This window comes from Macrotis lagotis, chromosome 1, assembly GCF_037893015.1.
Source record: "Macrotis lagotis isolate mMagLag1 chromosome 1, bilby.v1.9.chrom.fasta, whole genome shotgun sequence".
Lineage (NCBI taxonomy): Eukaryota > Metazoa > Chordata > Mammalia > Peramelemorphia > Peramelidae > Macrotis > Macrotis lagotis.
The window spans coordinates 800,152,805-800,175,383 of NC_133658.1; the positions used below are offsets into that span (position 1 = coordinate 800,152,805).

The window sequence follows — 22,579 nt, forward strand, 5'->3', positions numbered from 1 at the left end:
GAGAAGAGGAAATGATTTGGATAATGGATCCGGGGAGCTGTATATATAGGATTGATTGAGTTAAAATGCCTGGATATTTAGGAATATCAGAATCATTAACTACATTTTTAAAAAAGTTTTCTAAATCCTCCTACCATCAACTATGTATAATAGTGGAAAGAACCTTGACTTTGGAGACAAGCCACCTATTTTTGATTATTTTTGTTTGTTTCTGTAGTAGTAGAAAGCACCAACAAGAAGACAAGATAGAGATAAAACTATTTGTTAAAGCAAAGGCCTCAAATTCTGGGCAACCTATTGCCTTGTTGATTTCTTAGACCCTGAGCCTTCCCTAAGTCTGTAAGGTAGCAAATTCATCAAGAAATCTTGTGCAGTTCCCTATATGTTTCTATACTCATGGAGTATCAGCAGGGTAACTTGGTTAAATTGTGCTAAATCTGTCTAAAGAAGACATTTTAAATTTACCATTTATTAAATTTTTATTATATGCAAGACTACAGAATCACAAGTAAAATGTGATAGCAAAGTGTTTTCAATGTATTTCAGTTGCTGCTTAACTAATTACATTAATTTGGAAAATTGCTTTCACCTTTCTGGGTCTCAGTGACCTCAGCTGTAAAATGAACTTGTACTCATCCTTTTTACAGGCTTATTGTGAGGAAATCACTTGGTAAGCCTTAAAACAGTCCAGAAATACAGTGGTGGAGTTCACCTCTAAATATTCTAGACGACCCTTTAAAATTAGAAATTGCAGAGATATTGCTGATTTTCCCTCACTGCAAATTCCATATACCATTGAAATCTCAAGTCTGAGGCCCAAAATATTACTATTTCTGTTATATAAGACATGAATGATTCTCCCAATTTTAAAACTAGTAAAACTAAGTTCTCCCTAGGCAGGTGATGATGTGATCATTGTTGCCATCATCAACATCATTCCTCACCTATGTTGCTTTTCCAGTAACAAAGTAATTTCTTCTCCACCATATTATTTTATTCTCACACCAGTTTCATTCTATAAATGAGAAAACTAATATTAGGAGAAAGGTGGTTTGTCCAATTTAATAATACTGGTATTTATCAGATCTGGGATTTGTTGTTCATTTGTTTCAGTCATTTCCAACTCTTTGGGACCCCATTTGGGATTTTCTTGGCAAAGATCCTGGAGTGGTTTGCCTTCTCCTTCTCCAGCTCACTTTACAGATAAGAAAATTGAAGCCAACACAGTGAAGTGACTTGCCCAGGGTCACGCAGCTAGTGAATGCCTGAGACCAGGTTTTACCTAGGATAATCCTACACCAATACCTCCTTCACATCTGATTCCTATGAGGAAGGTAGTACAAATATGATCATCCCCATTTTACAAACAAGGAAATTGAGACTCTAGGATATCAGAGTAGGAAGATTACTCAGAGGGTATCTAGCCTACTGGGTACTTAAGCAGGAATCTCTTCTAAACATCTGGGCCAAAGAATCATCCAGATTCTTTTTGAGGGGCCTCCAATGGCATCAAGCTGACAATTTCACAAGGTGACTCTACATGTGACAAGCTTTAATAGTTGGAAAGGTAAAATGTTCACTATGGGGGCCTCCATAAGCTTCACCACTATACTTTGGTCTACCTTCTGAGGCCAAATAGAACTAGTATAATTTGTTTTTCAAATGCAAGTGCTTCAAATATTTGAAAACAACTCTCCTATTCCCCTTAAGTCTTCTCTTTTCTAAAATGTTTCTAGTTCCTTCAACTAGTTAAATTGTGCTATGACATGATTCTATGACATGTTCTCCAATTCCCTTAACCATCTTCCCAGGACTTTTAGTTTCTTGTTTATGTAAAACAGTAGGGATCAAAGCAAGCAACTCAAACCATTCCCTGATCCTTCATCACTCATTTCAAAGCACATGCTTTTAAAACTGACAAAATCTGATCATTTTCCTATACATGGAGAATAATAGTGCCAGGAATAGAGTCCTGCACCTGAAGTCCAGAAGACTCATCTTCCTGGGTTCAAATCCAGCCTCAGACACTTATTAATTGTATGATTCTAAGCAAGTCTCTTCACCCATCAGCCTCAGTCTGAAGTCAGGACTGATCACTGCACTCACTGATCAGAATTTTGAAGGCTATCTGCTATTATTAACATAGAATGCCAGAATTAAAAAACAATCAGAATAGAAGATGGGATAGAAAGGATATTGATGATCATCTATTCAAACTCCTCATTTTACAGATATGGAAATGAAGACCCAGAGAGGTGAAAATATTTGCATAAAGCACCCCAAGCCTTAGACAAAGCTAGAACCCACATCTCCCATGTGAATCCAGAATTCTTTTCACTGTATTTTTTCTTCCATTTTTCAAAGGATCTGTACTTGCAGCCCTTTGCCTGATCATCCCTATGATGTAACTTTGTTAAGTACTTCTATTTTCATTTTACAGGGGTACAACAAAAGCAACAAGAATTTGTTAAGTTCTTTTTTCTGTGGCAACATGTACCAAGGATATAAAAACAAGAAAGTCAGTTCCTGCCTTCAAGGAACTTACATTTTAAAGGGATAAATTGATACATAAAAAGGAGAAAAAATAGGGAGGGATGAAGATTATCTGTGTTGGGTCATAGTGTTAAAGTCTAGAAAGTCAGAAGAACAGTGGGAAGGTATCACCTGCGACAACTCAGGTGTGTGTCTGCACATTTACTTGAGAGCCAGGTTGAAGAGGTATCCCACAAACACTTAGATGTCATGAAAGTACCAACACTTAAGGTTGTGAAAACAATCTCTCTTGATTTTATTATTGAATATCCAGACTTTTATAACAAAACTTATCTTGAACATGACAAGTCATATGGAACCTAGCTGCATAGCTTCCCTGATTAAATCTATGATATTTATCCTTCCAAGTCTGTAAACTTCCTTATCAGAAAGCTTCCCACATACCTCTAGCTCTGTAGATGTTTAGGTCAGGGTTCATTGGTGAGCTAACCAAATGAGCAAGAATATATACGTATCCTTGGTTACTTTAGTTCTAGGGACATCTGTATCCTCACTCCTACTGAAGCTGACCCTCAACAGGAAGGGACTGAAGTTTGACTGTCACAGAGCTGCTATGAATATTTTTGTACAAGTGATGTTTTTACAGGGGTGATATTCTACTATAGTCATTAGTTTGTCTATTTTGATACAATTGACTCCCCTTTTCATTTCCTATCCAACTGTCTGACCCCATTCTCTTTCTCCATTTCTAACTCTTTATCCTCTTTTTTCCCCCCCTGAAAACTCCCACATCGCTTTTTTGTTAAAAATTATTATTATTATTATTAAGTGATGATGGCTGCCATTTATATACAACTTTAAGTTCTGAGTTCGTATGACCTTCACAACAATTTTGAGAGATATGCATGAGAAGTATGACATCTTCTATTTTAATGTCTTTGCATGATATGCCTAGAGTTCACTTCCTCCTCGTTTAAACCTCTTAGAATCTACAGCTTCCTTCAGATACGTTTCTTTATTTTCCCACTCATTAATTCTTTTTCTCATCAAATTGACTTTCATTTATTTAAATGTAAAGTTTGCAGAGTTAAGTCCATCAACAAGCACTGTGGGGTTTTTTTTCTGTCAAATGATATTTATTTTGTTACCAAAATTCTTTAATGTATTATTTTTTAAATTTTATTTATTTATTTACACATTACTAATATAGTCTTGTTGTAAGAGTAACATAATTCCCCCCCCAAGAAAAACTCATGAAAAAAAGTGAGAGAAAAAGAAAAAAATTATATTTCAGTCTGTGTTCAGATACCATCAATTCTGTCTCTGGGATGGACTTATCATAAGTCCATCAGAGAAGTTGCTTCAATATTTTTCCCACAGTTGTTATTGCTAACTGTATTTCTCTCCATCCATTTCTCCCCACTCCTATTTATTCTATTCCCTCTCTCCTTTCATTTTGTCCCTCCTTAAAAGTATATTGTGGGGCAGCTGAGTGGCTCTGCAGACAGGGCACTGGTGTTGAAGTTGGGAGGACCCAAGCCTAAATCCCGCTCCAGACACCTAACAACCACCCAGCTGCATGGCCCCCAGCAGGTCACCCAACTCTACTACCTTATAAAAACCAAAAAATGGTGTTGTATCTGACTGCCCTCTCCCATTATCTTCCCTCTTCTCAACTATTTACATCCCCCTCCACTTCTCTGCCCCTTTCATCTCCTTCCTCTCCTTTTTCCTCTAGGGTAAAATAGATTTCTTAAATCTTTATGTTGTTTCCTCTCTGAACCATTTCCAATAAGAATGAAGCTTCACTCATTTCCCCTTCACCTTTCCCCCTACCTCTCCATTGCAAAAGCACTTTCTTGATTCTTTTATGTAAAATATCTTAACCCATTCTACCTCTCCTTTCCCTTTCTCCCAGTACATTACTTTTTCACCCATTGACTTCATCTTTATAATATATTATACCTTCATATTTAGCTCTCTCCTGGGCCTTGTCTGTATATGCTCCTTCTAACTGCTTTATTAATTGAGATGGTTCATTTGAGTTATCATCAGTATCATCTTCCCATGCAAGAATACAAGCAGTTCAACATCATTACATCCCTCATAATTTGCCCTTCCTGTTCACCCTCTCTATGCTTCACCTCCTGGACTTGGAGATCAAACTTTCAGCTCTGGTTGTTTCAACAGGAAAATTTGAAATTCCCCTATTTTATTGAATGTTCGTCTTTTCCCCTGGAAGAGGATGTTCAGGTCTCCTGGGCAGTTGATTCTTGGTTGTAATACAAGCTCTTTTGCTTTCCGGAATATCATATTCCAAGCCCTACGAACCCTTACAGACTCTGCTAAATCCTAGGTAATCCTGACTGTAGCATCATGATATTTGATTTGTTTCTTTCTGACTGCTTGTAATATTGTCTCTTTGACTTGAGAGTTCTGGAATTTGGCTATAATAGTTCTGGGAGTTATTTTTTAGAATCTTTTTCAGGAGATGATCAGTGGATTCCCTCAATTTCTATTCTATCCTCTGCTTCTAGGAAATCAGGGCAATTTACCTGTAGAAATTCTTTAAAAAAATGAAGTCAAGGCTTTTTTTCCTGGTCATGACTTGCAAATAGCCAAATCATTTGTAAATTGTCTCTCTTGGATCTAGTTTCCAGGTCAGTTGTTTTCCCAGTGATATATTTCACATTTTCTTCTAGTTTTTCATTGTTTTGATTTTGTTTTATTGTTTCTTGATTCTCACAAAGTCATCAGCTTCCTTTAACTCCATTCTACATTTGAAGGAGTTGTTTTCTTCAGAGAGACTTCTTATCTCCTTTTCTATCTGGTCAAGGCATTGACTTTTTTTCTTTTTCTTTTGCAAGGCAATGGGGTTATGTGACTAGTCCAAGGTCACACAGCTAGGTAATCATTAAGTGTCTAAAGTCAGATTTGAACTCAGGTTCTCTTGACTCCAGGGACAGTGCTCTATCTACTGCACCACCTAACTGCCCCCAAAGCATTGACTTTTTAAGGCATTTTTCTCCTCAATAACCTTTGGACTGCTTTTTCCTTTTGACCTAAACTGGTTTTTAATATGCTATTTTCCTTGGTATTTTTTTTTGTGTCTCTTTGACCAAGCTGCTGACTTGGTTTTCATAATTATCTTGCATCACTTTCATTTCTCTTCCCAATTTTTCCTCTACCTTTCCTACTTGATTTTCAAAATCTTTTTTGAGCTCTTTCATAGCCTGAGACCAATTCCTATTTTTCTTGGAGGTTTGATACAGAAGTTTTGACTTTGTCATCTTCTGAGTGTGTGCTTTGATCCTTCTTGGGAATAAAGTAATTATCTATGGTCGGGTTCTTTTTTTTTTTCCTGTTTACTCATTTCCCCAGCCTGTGCCCTAGTTTTGAGGTGCTTCCCAAGCTTTTGAGTGCCATTAGGATACCCCCTTCAAGGACCTCAGTTCCTTTAATGTTTTATGAGATTCTCTGACTGCTCTCCTGACCTGGGCTCTGAAGTGTGGATGACCATAAGCACTCCCCTCTGCCCTGGAGTTTGAGGAGGGACCCTGTTCTGCTATGGCAATAGGAGGCCCCAGACTGCAACCAGGGTCTGAATATGGACAAAGTACAAGAGTCCTGTCCTAGGGATAGCAGAGAGACCTCAACAGTCTCCCACCACCCCTTTACCTTCCATGAACTGAGTGTTCTGGAAGCAGCTGCTGGGCAGCTCCATGCTGGGCGGCTTTGCAGGCCAGCTTCCATTTTCTGGGGTTGGGTCTTCATTGATCAGGGCTCCACACTCATTCTGGCAGAGATTTTCCACTGATCTTCCAAGTTGTGCTTGATGATCCCTCAGTTGGGAGGTCTGGAAACCACTTCTTCGGCCATGAACCCGGTCACCCCCAGGGACCCAGGGACCTTGCAGACTGTTCCTGGAAGGCTCCTGGAAGGCCCTGGCTGTACTACTGCCCCTTCCAACCCTGGTGGAACAGAGCCTTCCCATGGATCTTCCAAGTTATCAATGACTGAAAAATTGTTTCACTGGGTCTTTCTGTGGATTTTGCCTCTATAAAATTTGATTAGAGTCATAATTTTAAAGTTTTTGGAGAATTTTGGAAGAGAGCTTCTGGGAATTCCTGTCTTCATGCTGTCATCTTGACTCTGCCCCCCAGCAAGCATTATTGAACATACTTTGAAGAATATACACTGTGCTAGATACTTTGCTAAGCTATGGGAATATACATACAAGCAGTAAGAAAGAGAATTCTTGCTCCCAAGGAATTTGCATTCTAAATGGAAGAAGACTGCACATAAAAGGAAGCTGAAAATGGGGTAGGAAGAGGAAGGAGCATGCTAGTGTCTTATTGCAGCTGACAAGAAATGAATAGCCCAAATGACTATCCTTCTTAAATAAAGGTTCTGGAGGGAGTCATCCAATCAGAGGGAAGGGCCACAGGAGCTGAGAGTACTGAGATATGAATTCCAGGTTTGAAGTTACCTTCCCAGATGAAGGACTTCTAGGGTATAATGGAGGAGTCTGCATTGTACTCTGGTGAGTTATGAATATTTCATAGTCTGATGAGATATAAATGTTTAGATCTAGAATGAATTTTTAAAAAATATATTTAGTCTTAAAACTACTTATCTGAGTATATGTTTTGTTATACATATAGAATGTAAACTCTCCTGAAGGCAGGATTTTTTCTTCTATCATCTGCCTCACACATAATAAACAATGAATGTTATTGAGTTAAACTAAACTAAACGAAATTAGAGAATAGTGTCAGTACCATGTCTTATCCAAAACTTTCCTAATAACATACCAGAACCAGTGGTCTCAAAGGTTCATAGACTCATAGAATGTTAAAGTTAGCAGAAACTAAAAAGATGATCAAGTTCAGAGGGCTATATCAACACCACAATTGTTCAATAGTTCATGGCTTGAAGAAGTATATCAATGGCACTGCAAGAAGTCTCCTCCATTAGCTGAGTTGTATGAGATGTTCAGGGAGGACTAGCAACTTTGGTGTCAGGGCTTGTTAAGCTCTTTTCAGGGCTACTCATTCACCTTTGATATCCACCTTTCACAATTCTGATGACTCCAAGGAGCCATACCCCAGTAAACCATGTTGGTTGGAGAACTAAACCAATGATGAACTGATGAATTAGTAGGACCTCTGATGGGTTAGGAAGCATGTGGAAACTTTCTCTGGCAAAATGGTCATATGAAAACAACTTGTTCTAATGGCTAAGAAGATGGCTGATGCAAGTGCTATGGAACACTTAGAGCTTGGTCAGACATCAAAGATGCCAAGATCATCCACTGAATTTTGAATCATTGCCAATTGTCCTGACTTTTGTCTTTCTACTTGATTTTGATGACTTTGAAAGATAGAGTGAGGTTGGGCAATTCTGTCTCAGTTAAATAAAATTCACATGTAGATCAAGACATTATCCTGTAGTAGCATTAATCCTCTTAAAAATAGGACTTAAAAATAAAGACAACTTCATAAATCTATCATTACTATAGGATCAAAATATATATATATGTATATATATACATATATATATATATATATATATATATATATATATATAATAGACTCTCAGATTCTTGGTATGAGAAAAAGATCTGTGAATTCTTGTACCCATACTTATGATTTGTATAAGAAAATGGATGAATGATCTGTGATTTCTTCAGCATGGGGAATTCTTTTTCAGGTATAAATTGGATTAGAGATCTTGGAAGTCTCTTCTAAGCTTAAAATTCTGTGAGTTTGTTATTCCTTATACAATAACTCCATTGATGAATGTAGATCACAGCCCGTATCTTTAATGAACACAGTTGCAAAAATTCGCAATAAAAATGAGCAATTAAGCTACATATTAGAATATTTCAGTGATGTACTATGACGATGTTGGATTTATACCAGGAATGTACAGTTAGTTGAATATGAGAAAAAACTCTAAAGATAATGAATCATGTTAATAATGTAAATTAGTACAAAAACAGTATTATATCAATTGATGCTGTTAAAACGTTTGACAAAAATCCAATGCCTGTTTTTGTTTTTAAAAATACTGGAAAGCACAGGAATAAATGAACCTCTCCTAATTATAATAAATAATATCTATCAAAAACAAACATATAGTAGAGAAAACCTAGAAGCCTTTCTAATAAAATCAAGGATAAAGCAAAGATATCCAATTATTAATAGTATTGTTTAATATAGTCCTAGTAATCCTGGCTGTAGCAATAATATAAGAAAGTAAAATCAATTGAATACGATATAGATTAAAGAAGAAATACAATTATCTCTTGAAGATGATATTGTGATTTATTTAGGAAATATTAATCATAAAATTACTTGAAACAGTAAGTTCAACAAAAGTGAAGAATATTAAATAAATTAGAAGATATATCAGAGCATTTTCTGAGGCAAAGAAACAATAAGTAACTTTCTTTGGAATAGAGAGATAATAAGCCTAAGAGACAAAATTGGAACCATCTTCCTATTTTTTGAGTAAACCATTTCACAAATATTTATTAAGCATTTACTATGTCCTAGAATGCTAGAAACCATAGAGAAAAAAATGAAATAATCCTTTCCCTTAAAAAGATTAGAGTTTATTGGGAATTAAGAAAATCTTCACATAGGAGTTGTCAGAATAGAATTTTAAAGGATAAGAGATTCTGAAAGAAAGTGGTGAAGTAGTAGTACATTGTAAATATGGTAGACAGTGCAAAGGCACAGATTTAGGTGATCGAGTGTCAAAAGTTAAAAACAGAAAAATGGCTAATTTTGCTGGATTTTAGAATGCATAAAGGGAGTGATATATTGTAAGATTAGAAATATAGGGTTGGTCCCAGATTGCAAAGACTTTCAGATCTAAACAAAGGAGCTTATATCTGATAATTGGAGTCTTTTGTGAATGAAAAGAAAATAACTTATAAATTTTTGAAGAATCAATTGGAGAAAAGAGAGGCTTAAATCAGGGAGCTGGCTGATGAGATTGGACAAATCTCGGATTTCCCCTACTTTATAGTGGGGATAACTATACTTATACAACCTTCCTAATAGCTTTGTTGAATAGAAAGTAGAATATCACCTTTAAAGAATTATGGAAATATGAGGGTTTTATTATTATTATTATTATCATCATACATTTATAAATGAAAAAAAACCTTTAAGACAATCTAGTTGCAGATGACTTCATGACCAGTGTTTTGCTCCATAGCTCAGTGACCTATTTTAGCTTTGGGACCATTTGTCTGCCAACAGCATTAAGCTAGCAGAGTAGACAGTAGGTTGAAACATTGCTTTGAGAGTGAAATCAGCACTATGGATAGCAGTCTATTCCAGAATTCAGTTGTCTGCCCAAGGTTCCCCACTACTGGAAGATTAAGTTCAATTGTGAACCAATAGATTTGTCAGCACTGTAGCTAGTAACTTCTTGCATATATATGAGAACTTTGTTTCCAAATTCTGTGACACCATATTTGAAGGTCATATTGTCACTAGTCATCATGCCTTGGAGGTATTTTGTGTATTGATTTTCAAGAATACATGATTGTGAATTACACATGAGACCCAAAGACATGTTAATCAAAATCTAGACTGGCTTTATCAGAGGTGCAACAGCTAGGGCCAAAAACAATAATCAATACTAGAAAAGTCAGGAAGGAAAAAGCCTGGACCACTACACCCAAATTGCTGCATACTTCCTAGAACCTTATCTTTCATCCATATTTCCATCATAATGGGCAACTAGGTGGCCCAGTGGATAGGACACGGGCCTTGGAGACAGGAGGACAGCTGCTCAAATTCAGCCTCAGACATTTGACTCTTAATAACTGTATGACTTTGGGCAAATCACTTAACCCTGATTACCTCGAATCCAGGGCCATCTCCAGTCATTCTGATTCATATCTGGCCACTAGTCAGATGGCTCTGGGGAAGAAAGTGAGGCTGGTGACAGCCTCCCCCTCACTCAAATCCAATTCCTGTGCTTGTCATGCTATCACTTCTTTGATGTCATGAGCTTCTTTGAAAATGAAAGACAAAAGCATTATTTCTACTATATTATTATCTTTTTCTGAATTTGGGTAGGACTCCTTTTTAAAAATAATATTTTATTTTTTCCAATTACATGTAAAAACAATTTTGGACATTTAAAAAATTTTTGAGTGCCAAACTCTTTCCCTCCTTTACCCAACCCCTTCCTGCATCAGTATAATTATAAAGGTAAATCATGAAAAACATATTTTTATATTAATCATGCTGGAAAGAAGACACAGACCAAAATAAGAACCATGAAAAATTTTTTAAAGTAAAAATGAGTATACTTTTTTCTGCATGAAGGTGGGTAAGATTTTTCATCATCAGTCCTTTGGAATTATTTTGGATCATTGTATCACTGATATTGAATTGTTCACAGTTTATCATTATAAAATATTGATGTTACTACATGCATTCTTCTTCTGATTTAGCTCACTTCCCTTTACATCAGTTCATGTAAGTCTTTCTGGGTTTTTCTGAAATCAGCATGTTCATCATTTCTTATAGCTCAATAGTATTCTATTACAATCACATGTCACAATTTGTTCAGTCATTCCCCAAGTGATGACATTCCCTCAATTTCCAATTTTTTTGCCACCACAATTAGAGCTGCTATAAATATTTTTGTACATACAGATCCTTCCATTCTTTATGATTTCTTTGGGATACCAATCTAGTAGTAGTAGTAGTAGTAGTAGTAGTAGTAGTAGTAGTAGTAGTAGTGTTTAATTAAAGGGTATGCACAGTTTTTTTAATAGCTCTTTGGGTACAGTTCCAAATTGCCCTCCAGAACGATTGGATAAGTTCATAAGTCTATCAACAGTGCATTAGTATCCCAGTTTTCCCAAATCCCTTCCAAAATTTATTGTTTTATTTTCTGTAATGTTAGCCAATTTGATTAGAGTGATGCAGTATTTCAAAGTTTTTTTAATCTGTATTTCTCTAATCAAAAGTGATTTGTATGACTATTTTTTAGTTTTTATGTGACTGTCGATAGCTTTGATTTCTTCTTCTTCTGAAAATTGTCTTCATATCCTTTGATCACTTATTAATTGGGAAATGACTTATATTGTTACAAATTTTACTCAGTATTTTATGTATTTGAAAAATGAGGCCATTAACAGAGACACTCAGTATAAAATTTTTTATGACTGGAACTCCTGATACTCATCTCTGTAATCACAATTTGACTCTCTTACTCTTTTTTTTTTAAGTTTTTTTTTTGCAAGGCAAATGGGGTTAAGTGGCTTGCCCAAGGCCACACGGCTAGGTAATTATTAAGTGTCTGAGACTGGATTTGAACCCAAGTACTCCTGACTCCAGGGCTGGTGCTTTATCCACTGCTCCACCTAGCTGCCCCCTCTCTTACTCTTAAACCCACTGATAGCACTTTGATCCCCCTCACTGGTGTAGAACTCTAGGCAAAACCTGGTATACATATTCTTTATACCAATAATTTATGTTAGTATTAGGACTAGAATTCTTCCTCTTTTTTTTTTAGTTTTTGCAAGGCAGTGGGGTTGAGTGACTTGACTAAGGTCACACAGCTAGGTTAATTATTATTAGTGTCTGAGACTGGATCTGAACTCAGGTACTCCTGACTCCAGGCCTGGAGCTCTATCCACTGCACCACCTAGCTGCCCTGACTAGTATTCTTTTACTTTTGTGGAAATCTTGTTTCCAGATTCTGAATTCTTATGATCCTGACAGATCCAGTTGAGTCATGAAGTACAGTGCCCCTTATGCTTCAAACACACACACACACACGAAAATATATATATTCATTATGTCATAACCACATATTTACCCATTTCTTCTCATATCAGGATAATCTTTTAGAAATTAAACATTGGTTAGAAAGTTGCAACAAGTTTGTTCTTGATGTATCTGTTGTCAGTTATCAGTTCTCCATATCCAGGATCCTGTGTTTCACAATTATTCAATCAATAAATATTTATTTTATTCCTACTATATGCTGTACATTGTACTAGTCACTAAGGATACAAAGACAAAGACTGAAACTATCTCTATTTGCAGTGTGTTAATGTATACAAACACACATCTACAACATAAATATATCAGTAAACACATACAAAGAAGTTAAATGCAAGATAACTTGGGAGGGATTGTCTTTGGGAGGGAAGACGATAACAATTGGGAGGTTAAGGAATCAGGAAAGGCTTTATGAAGAAATTAGTGCTTCGGTTGCATCTTCACATAAGAGACTCTACAAAGACTCTGAGAGTCTCTGAGTTATAGAGGAAGAGTTTTTCAGGAATATGGGAAGATCTGTGAAAAGACATAGAGATGGAAAATTACACTTATTCTGTATCCAGATCTCTGTGTGTCATTTCCATTGTATAGGGAAGCAAAAGAGCAGTGAGGTATGGTGCAAGGAGTCCTGGACTGATAGTCAGGAGTCCTCCATTCAAATTCCAGTTCTATGATTGACATGCTTTGAAACTCCCTTCAGAAGTCATTTTCAGGGGGCAGCTAGGTGGCTCAGTGCATAGAGCACCCACCCTGGAGTCAGGAGGACCTGAGTTCAAATCCAGCCTCAGACACTTAATAATTACCTAGCCGTGTGGTCTTGGGCAAGTCACTTAACCCCATTTGCCTTGAAAAATGTCATTTTCAGAAGTCTTCTTTTGAGACTCAGTTTCCCCATTAGTAAAAGACAGGTTTGCACTAGATGAATTCCAAGGCCCTTTTCAGTTTCAACATTTTATGTTTTGGTTCTTTTCTAGCTATATCTTTCTTTGTTCTTAAGATAATTTCTTTACTGAAATGATGACCTTGAAATCAGGAGGCATAATTTTGAATCCTGCTCCAGAAATTAATTAGCTTGTGACACTGGACAAGTCATTGAAACTATCACAACTTTACTTCCTTTATTGGTAAAATAGGAACAATGATACTTACAATATATTGTCTATGTTGTAGGATTGTTCTGAAGAAAGTATTTAAAAATTTTTAAAGCACTATTAAAATCTGAATAACTTTAATTAAGTTCCCTTCGAGCTCTAACAATCTATATTCTAAAATTCTTTCTAACTCTGACATCCTTATTCCATTTCTGACATTCTATGGTCTAAGGTTCCTTCCAGCTCTGACAATCTTGGTTCTAAGAATCTGTGAAAAGTACCATACATACATATATATATATATATATGTATGTATATATTTACATGTGTATACATATGTTCACATTTATAAATCTTTTTTGCAAAGTCCATTATTATAAGATCCTAATCTAATTGCAAGAAGGTTCTATTATCCTTCTTTTAAAAATTCAATTTTATTTTTATTTTCAGTTCCAGATTTTCTTTCTCCCTCCATCTCTAACCCATCCATTGAAAAGGCAAGAAATACAACATTCATTATAAATATGAAGTCATATAGAACATATATATTATTGATGTTCTTAAAAATATAAGAAAAAGAAAGATAAAATGTTTCAATTTGAAATCTGAATCATTTAGTTATCTTTCTGAAGGTAAATAGAATTTTTTTATCATGAGTCCTTGGAATTTTGGTGGATCATTGTTTTGATCTGTTACTAAGTCTTTAACAATTGATTTTTGTTTCAATATTGCTGTTACTATGACAAATGTTCTGGTTCTGCTGATTTCACTTTGTATCATTTCATATGAGTCTTCATAGGTTTTTCTGAAACCAGCCCCTTCATAATTTTTTATAACACAGTAGTATTCCATCATAATCATATGCTACAACTTGTTCAGCCTTTCCCTAATTGATGGTCATCCCCTCAGTTTCCAAATTTTTGCCTTTATGAAAGATTTTTTAAAATTTTTGAATATAAGACTACTGTTCCTTTTTCTTTGATTTTTTTGGCTTAATTAAATAGTATATATAATTTTCCAGGTTTTTAATAATAGTTCCAAATTGCTCTCCAGAGTGGTAGGATTAATTCACAGCTTTACCAACATTGTATTAATATGTTTCTTTTCCCCACATCCTCTCTGGTATTTATCATTTTCCTTTTCTATCATTTTAGCTAATCTGATGGGTGTTGTGATAGTTTTAAAGACTTGTCCAGTGTCACAAGCTAATTAATTTCTGGAGCAGGATATTTTAGAGTTGTTTTAATTTGCATTTCTCTAATTATTAGTCATTTTTAATTTTTATCATGTGATTACAGATAGCATTGATTTCTTCCTTTGAAAATTACTTGTTCATAGCCTTTGACGATTTATCAATTGAGGAATGACTCTTATTCTTACAAATTAGGGTCTGTTTCCTATATATTTGATAAAGAAGACCTCTGTAAGAGAAGTTTGCAATAAATTTCTGCACAGTTTACTTCTTTTCTTCTCATTTTGATTAAAGTTTCCTGTATTGTTATCTTTATGCAGAAACTTTTTAATTTTATGTAACCAAAATTTTATCCATTTTACCTCCTGAGAACCTCTATATCTCTGGTTTGGTTATAAACTCTTCTCTTATCCATAGAGTTGACAGATAATTCCAAAAAGTTCTCTTAAGTCATACTCTGATTTTAATTAATTTTCTGATATTGTTGTTTTAAATATCTAGCTTAATATAACTAGTTATTATAAGGGTATTTCACATTAGATTCCAAATTTTTTACAGTCCTGATTAATTAAATTGATTCTGTGTGACCTCAGAAGAAAAATACAGAACATGAGAAAGTATCATATGTAGATTAATTTGGGCTCAGAACTTTCCAATAGTAGATGGAGTGCTTTATGAGTTAGTGAACTCCATGTCATTGGAGTTGTTCAACCACAAGCTAAATGATCACTTGCTAGGATTTCTCTATCCTGCTTCTCTGATGCCCCTTATAACCCAGAAAACTGTGATAATCAAAGGAACATTGGGCTTAGAGTTAGAAGACCTGACTTCAGGTTCTGACACCAACATTTCCTAGCTGTATGACACTAGACACGTCCCCGAGCTTTAGCTTCCTTATCTTTGAATGAGGGTGATATGGATGATGTTATCTTTGAAATGAGGATACCTTCTTCATATGTTTGTTTTCTGAGAAAAGTCCATCAGGAACTTAAAGATACTAAAAAATGGGAGCTGATTCTTTTCTTATCCTCCTGTGGGAAAATCTAAAACTATCTATTAGACTGAATGATTGTCATTTCTGTCTAAGTGTTCCTGATGTTTGTTCAGGTTTTATTGAATAAACATTTATTTGACACCAGAATTCAAGCTTTCATCCCCAGGATATACAAAATTCAGAAGATAGCAGCAACAACAATGACATTAGTTAGCATTTATATATTTTTGCCTGGCATGGGCCCTTTCCTCTTTGAGATGAGAGTTCAGTAGGGGGAAAAGACATAAATATATATAAATATAATACACAGTATAACATAAGTACATAAGCCTGAGAGGGGAAAATTAGTACTGTTTGAAGTACTTTGCTGGTAAGGATATCAAGGAAGGCTTTCTGGAAGCAGATTTAAAAGCTGGATATGTGAGGGAAAGGGAAAGTATATAGTTAGGTCATAGGGATCATTGTAAGGAAAACCTTGGAGGCTGGGGGCCTGTGATAAATTTGAGGGACAGAGTAGACCAGTTTGGTTAGAACAAAGATTGTGCTGAATAATTATGGGGAATGAGAAAATCACTAAGAGTATTGTGAGACATGTACAAAACTATTTATTGTAGCTCTTTTTGTAGTGGCAAAGAATCGGAAATTGAGAAGATGCCCATCAATTGTGGAATGACTGAATCAATTGGGTGGAACACTATTGTTCTGTAAGAAATCATGAGGGACTGTACTTCAGAATAACCTGATAAGACTTACATGAACTGATGCTGAGTGAAATGACTAGAACCAGAAGAACATTATACACACTAGCAATAATATTGGGTGATGATTAATTATGATGGACTTTCATATCAGCAGTATAACAAACAAAGACAATTCTAAAAGACTAGTGATGAAAAATACCAACTATATACAGAGAAGGAACAATGGAGTTTAAATGCAGACCGAAGTTTTCTATCTTCAATTTTAAAAGTTGTTTTATATATTATTTTTTCTCTCTTGTTTCCATTTTTGATTTGATTCTTCTTTCACAATCTAATTAATATGGATCTATGTTTAGAGTGGTTATATATGTATAGCCTATATTAGTTTGCTTTCTGTCAGGGGAGGGGGGAGAGAAAGGAGAGAGAGAAAAAACTCAGAACCTTGCAAAAATGGTTGTAGAAAACTACTGTTGCATGTAGTTGGAAAAATAAATAATTTTTTAAAAAAGAGTATTGTGAGAGTGGGATTAAACAAACAACTATTCATTTTATTGGTTGACTATTGTAGGGTGATAAAATTCTGGATTTGGATCAGTGGATCTGAATCCTAATTTTAATTCTGCTCCTTACAATTTGTGTGACCCAAAGCTCGTTGTTTCCCTTATCTAGGAAAATGTAAAATAAAGGGGTGAGTTAAGATCTAAGGCCTCTCCAAGAAATGGAAAGAGATAACAAATGGACAGTAAAATGAATCCCTAAGCTTTTCAACTATTTGATAATATCTAGTAGAAGACCTGATAATTGCTTGGCATATACAGCTTTTTGATTTTTCCATCTTAATAGATCTGGAAATGGGTATGGGTGAAAGGCAAACATGGAATCAGGAGAAGTTAAAAATCAGCCTTAGAGACTTTCTAACTGGGTGACCCTGGTCATGTCACTTAATGTCTGTTTGCCTCAGTTTCATCATTGGTAAAATGGGTATAAAAGAGTGTCCACTTTTGCTGGGTTATTGTGAGGTACAAATGATATACTAATTGAAATGTATTTAGCATGGTACTTAACACTACTAAGTGCTATATAAATGTTATTTATTACTATTATTATTATTATAATTGTTATCATCATCAAAGAATTCAATGGTAACCTTTGCTCCAATGGCTCATGAATTTGGTGATGGCTGCTTTGACATCTTTGTTCCTCAGGGTGTAGATGAGGGGGTTCACCACAGGGGTGAGGATGGCATATACCACATTTCCCATGATGTGGAAGTCCACAGGAAGGTCTGCCCTGTAGGCCACATAGGCCACAGCAATAGATGTGTAGTAGGTGCCAACAACAAAGAGATGAGATGTGCAGGTGGAGAAGGCCTTTGACCGGCCCTCCTTTGAGCTGATCTTCAGGATGGAGACAAGGATATGGGCATAGGATAGGACAACCAGTAGCAGGGGCATGAAGGAAACAACCATGGCACAACAGAAACCCAGAAATGTCTGGAAAGTGGGGTCTGAGCAGGAAGCCTGCACCACTGCTAAGTGGTCACAGAAGCAATGAAAGATCTGTACCAGGGTGCCAAAGGCCATCTGTGATGACTGGACTACAGCTGGAATAGGCAGCAGGAGGGCAGCTAGCCAGGCACCAGCTGCCAGCTTGGCATTGTTCAGTGGGGTCATGCGGACTGTATAGTGCAATGGGTGACAGATAGCTTCATAGCGGTCATAGGCCATGACCACCAGGATAAAGGCCTCAGAGCAGGAGAAACCATGAAATAAGTACATTTGCAGGAAGCATGCTGGAAAGGAGAGGATTCTGTCACCTAGCAAGAAGAGGGATAGCATCCTGGGAATGGTGGTGGTTGTAAAGAGGATGTCCAGTGCTGAGAGGTTGGTCAGGAAAAAGTACATGGGTTTGTGAAGGTTGGAGTCAATCACCACAGCCACTAGGATCAGGGAGTTGCCAGTGATGACAAGGAGATAGAGGATGAGAAAGATGAAAAAGACAGGGAGGAAGAGAGACTTTGGGAGGGAGGGAATGCCCATCAGGTAAAAGGAGGTGGAAGAGCCATCTGTATTGTTACAGGTCCATGCATTCATGATGAGATAGAGTTTTCCCTTACCAGGACTATTGCAGGAAACATCTGGAAATGGAAACCAACAGAAAAATGTTATTTCTTACAGGGATGCCTACTGGCCTGTCTGTGGACAAATCTCTATCTTCCATCATCTCTAATGCAGCCACTACCAATAGGAAGGAAGCAAGATGCATTTGAAAGAGTATTGTTCTTAGACTGAAGTTCTGAGTTCAGATGCAAGGTCTTTCACTTAACATTTTACAACTTCAAGAAACAAGATGGATAACCTCACCATTACTAATCTCATCACCATATGCTGCCAACTGAAGACTTCATTAACATCACCTCCTTCAACCTCCTCTCCACTCTGTTTGAAGAGCTGAACTCTTCCCTAAGCCTTCCTTTATAGAGGGCAAAAATAGGACTAAGATCACTCCACTTTGTGTTTACTCCTCTGCCACTTTTCAATGCCCCAAAATGTGATGCTCCCTGGTGTCTCCCTTCCTTTTTCCACCTTGCTTTCCTCCTTTTTTGTGTGTGTATGTTATCTCCTCTTATTAGGTCATAAACTCTTTGAAATTAGGACTATATTTTTATTAATTGTATCTTCAATGATTAACACAGTGTATGAAACATAGTAGATACTTAATTTTTTATTGGAGTGAATTATACTTAACCAGATCTGTTATCCCAAGGAAATCAAACCACTTTGAGAAGACAGTAGATTCTAATGGAAAGAATGATAGAATTGGAATCAGAGGACTTAGTTTGATTATTGCCCTTGTTGCTTTTAACCCTCTGCTGGTCAAGTCACAATCTCTTTGGACCTCAGTTTCCTCATTTGTACAAGGGAGTAGGACTAAATGACCCCTAAACTCCATGTCAACTCTAAATATCTGTGATTTATGAACTCTTTCTCCATTTTCACACAGGGGAAAATGGATTGAAAACCTATACATCTCTTACCTCTTGTGAGGAAGATACAGATGCTAAAGAAACCTCGACTATAAAAGTATGAAGGTGAGGTTCTTCAATAGTTGTCCAATGGAATCATCAGGTTGGGGTGGCAGGTAACCCTGGATTAAAATCCTGCAGGTGGTGCCAGTGCTGAATCCCAATAAATACTTGTCTGTTTGACCAAGCTAAGAATCTTCCTTTGTCCTGTCAAAAACCAGCTAGGTCGTGTCCTGAATCATGAGTTAGGAATACCTAAATTTAAATTCAACCTCAGATGCTTGCTAGCTATATGACCTTGGGCAAGTCACTTCTCTTCTATCTAACTCAGTTTCCTCAACTATAAAATAAGGATAATAATAGCACCTATTTCAAATTGTTGTTAGATCAAATGAAATAGTATTTTAAAGAACTTAGCAGTGACTGGCATATAGTTGGCATTTAATAAATGTTTATTCCTTCCTGTCTAACAAAAGTTTTTTTTTTTAGTTTTATGCTCATTTTTCTGTCTTAGGCTTAGAAATTTGCTCAATTGTTAACATGGACCTGTACCTTTGGCCTTTATTGGGCTTAGAAACTGGGCATTAATTTCCTCTTCAGTTGTTTAGACCTGCTGTTTGTTTCTTGCCAATGGCATGGTGTATAGATCACTGACCCTGGAGTCAGGAGGACTTGAGTTCAAATCTAGTCTCTGACACAGGACACTTATTAACCATGTGATTTTTGGCTAGTCCCTTAACCCTGATTGCCTTACATCCTGGACCATCTCCAGTTATCCTGATTCATATCTGGCCACTGGATTCAGATGACTCCCCTATGGGTATCATTTTCCTCATTAGAATGTAAACTCCTTGAAGGCTTCCTCATCCCCACCCACCCCCCTTCACACACTTAGGATATTTCTTGGTGCATGATAAACACTTGAGTAAATATTTTTTCATTTTTTAAAAATAGTTTTGGGAATCCCTAATAGTTTTTAAGATCCATAGAGTACTTTCATTACACACACACCTTAGCAGGTGGGTTATGGAAGGATTAAACTAAGTAGTGTTTCATAACATTCCTTTTCCTATTGTCTAAAAACAACCCATGAAATGGCCCAACTAGCTGTTCCCCTTGCCAGACATTCCATCTCTTATCTTCATAACCTTTACACAGATTGTCCTCTATGATTGGAATATACTCTCCCCTTGCTTCTTTACCTGTTAAAATTCCTTGTTGTTCAGACATTTCTGACTCTCCATGACTTCATTTGGGGGTTCCTTGGCTTAAAGACTGAAGTGGTTTGTCATTTCCTTCTCCAGCTCATTTTCCAGGAAACTGAGGCAAATAGGGTTAAGTGACTTGCTCCACAGTTGTGTCTGAGGTTAGATTTGAATTCAGGAGCATGAATCTTCTTGACTCCAAGTTCAGCACTTTATCTTTTCTGATTCCTCTAGTTTTTAGTGCTTTATCTCTCCTTAAATTTCCTTAGATATGCATTATCATTACTTAATTCTATGCATTGTGCTGTGTCATTTGTAGAGAGCTGGCTATGGAGCCAGGAAGACATGGATTGAAATCCTGTCATTTAAATTTAAATCTGGCCTCAGATATTTACTAAATCGTGTGCCTCTGGGCAAGACATTTACTATTTGTCTCCATTTCCTCATCTATGAAAGATGGATAATCATAGTTAAGGCTGCTTTTTATTTTATCTTTTTATCCCTAGAATAAATATTCTAGAACAAAGTCTGATATATAGTAAGCATTTTAATAAATGAGACATCATTTGCTATGTGCCATTTCTTTCTTTAGCTCATTTTACAGATGGGGTATCTGAGGCAAAGAGAGTTAAATTACTTGTACAGGGTCACACAGCTAGTAAGTATCTGAGGCCTGATTTGAATCCAGGAAGATGATACAAGACTATAATTGCAATATATCATAACTGAAAGAACTCTAGAGATCATCTGGTCCAGTTCTTTCTTTTTATGGTTAAAGAAACTGAGGTCCAAAGAGAAGTCACACAATGATTCAGTGATGGGGTTAGAACTCATAGGATCATGTTTAGAGTTAGAAAAGACTAATCCTTTTGTTTTACAAATGAGGAAACTGAGGCACAAAGGAGTAAAAGTGACTTATCCAGGGTCACACAATTAATAAATCACACAGAAATAAGATTTGAACTCAGGTCTTCCTAATTTTAGGCTCATTTTCCTATTCACTAGACTATGCCACCCCTCTCAGGTTTCCTCATCCTCTATCCATGAATCTTTCCATTCATTATTTCTATTTTTCTCTTGGGATTCAAAAAGAACAAATCTTCTTCCTCTTCTCTACAATATCTGTATGGTTATTTGAAGATAAGCTCACTTCTGTCTAAATCCTTTCTTTCCCCAGGATGAACATCTTCAGATGCCTTAGACATCCTATAGTGGCCCTGAGAAGTCTGGGAAATGAAATTAAAAGCAAACTCTAGATCAATGGAGTCTGTGACAAGACTACAAATGGTGATTAGGCAGCCCTTGGGGGAGTATGGAAATCACCGAGATTCAATGAACAAATGTGCCACAAAAATATTTTAGATGGGATACACAGGATGGGGTGGGAGACTATTTATATGGTGTGACAGGGGACAATTGATGTCTCTCTCTAATCCAATGACTCCAACCCCCTTTCACCTGTCCCATAGAAGTTCATTCCTTTGAAGTAATTATTCATTCTCAGGAATTTTAACAGGTAAAGAAACAAGGAGAGAGTATATTCTAATGATGGAGAACAATCTGTGGTTATGAAGGTAAGAGATGGAATGTCTGGCAAGGGGAACAGCTAGTTGGGCCATTTCATGGGCTGTTTTTAGAACATAGGAAAAGGAATGTTATGAAACACTACTTAGTTTAATCCTTCCATAACCCACCTGCTGAGGTGTGTGTGTGTAATGAAAGGACTCTATGGATCTTAAAAACTATTAGGGATTCCCAGAACTATTTATCAGATTCTTTCTTTCTAGTAAAAGGTAAGAGTACCTAGGTACTTGATGTAAGTTAGGAGAAGGCACTGCAATGGCAAAGTAGTAGTGGCACAAGCAAAACCAGACTTCTCCACTGTCACAATTGTCTGCAAGCTTGGCCCAGTTTCTGGTGCCCAGCAAAGAAACTGAATGAAATCAGTCTGCTTGAGTTTAGAGAATAGGGACTTTTAAACTTCAGGTTCCTTGAAGTGAAGGGATTGGGCTAGATATCCAAAGCCTTTTCCCATTAATCTAGTCCATCCATTC

At 36.4% G+C, this 22,579-nt stretch overlaps 1 protein-coding gene across 1 annotated transcript; it reads right to left on the reverse strand.

The window, feature by feature from the left end:
- Positions 1-17,431: 17,431 nt before the first annotated feature.
- Positions 17,432-18,388, reverse strand: LOC141507169 (olfactory receptor 2AT4-like). The gene has a single exon (XM_074214592.1). The coding sequence runs from the start codon at positions 18,386-18,388 to the stop codon at positions 17,432-17,434; it is 957 nt and encodes a 318-aa protein (XP_074070693.1).
- Positions 18,389-22,579: the final 4,191 nt, after the last annotated feature.

Coding starts and splice junctions, on each gene's coding strand:
- LOC141507169 (XM_074214592.1), bottom strand. CDS start 18,388: ATGAATGCATGGACCTGTAACAATACAGATGGCTCTTCCACCTCCTTT.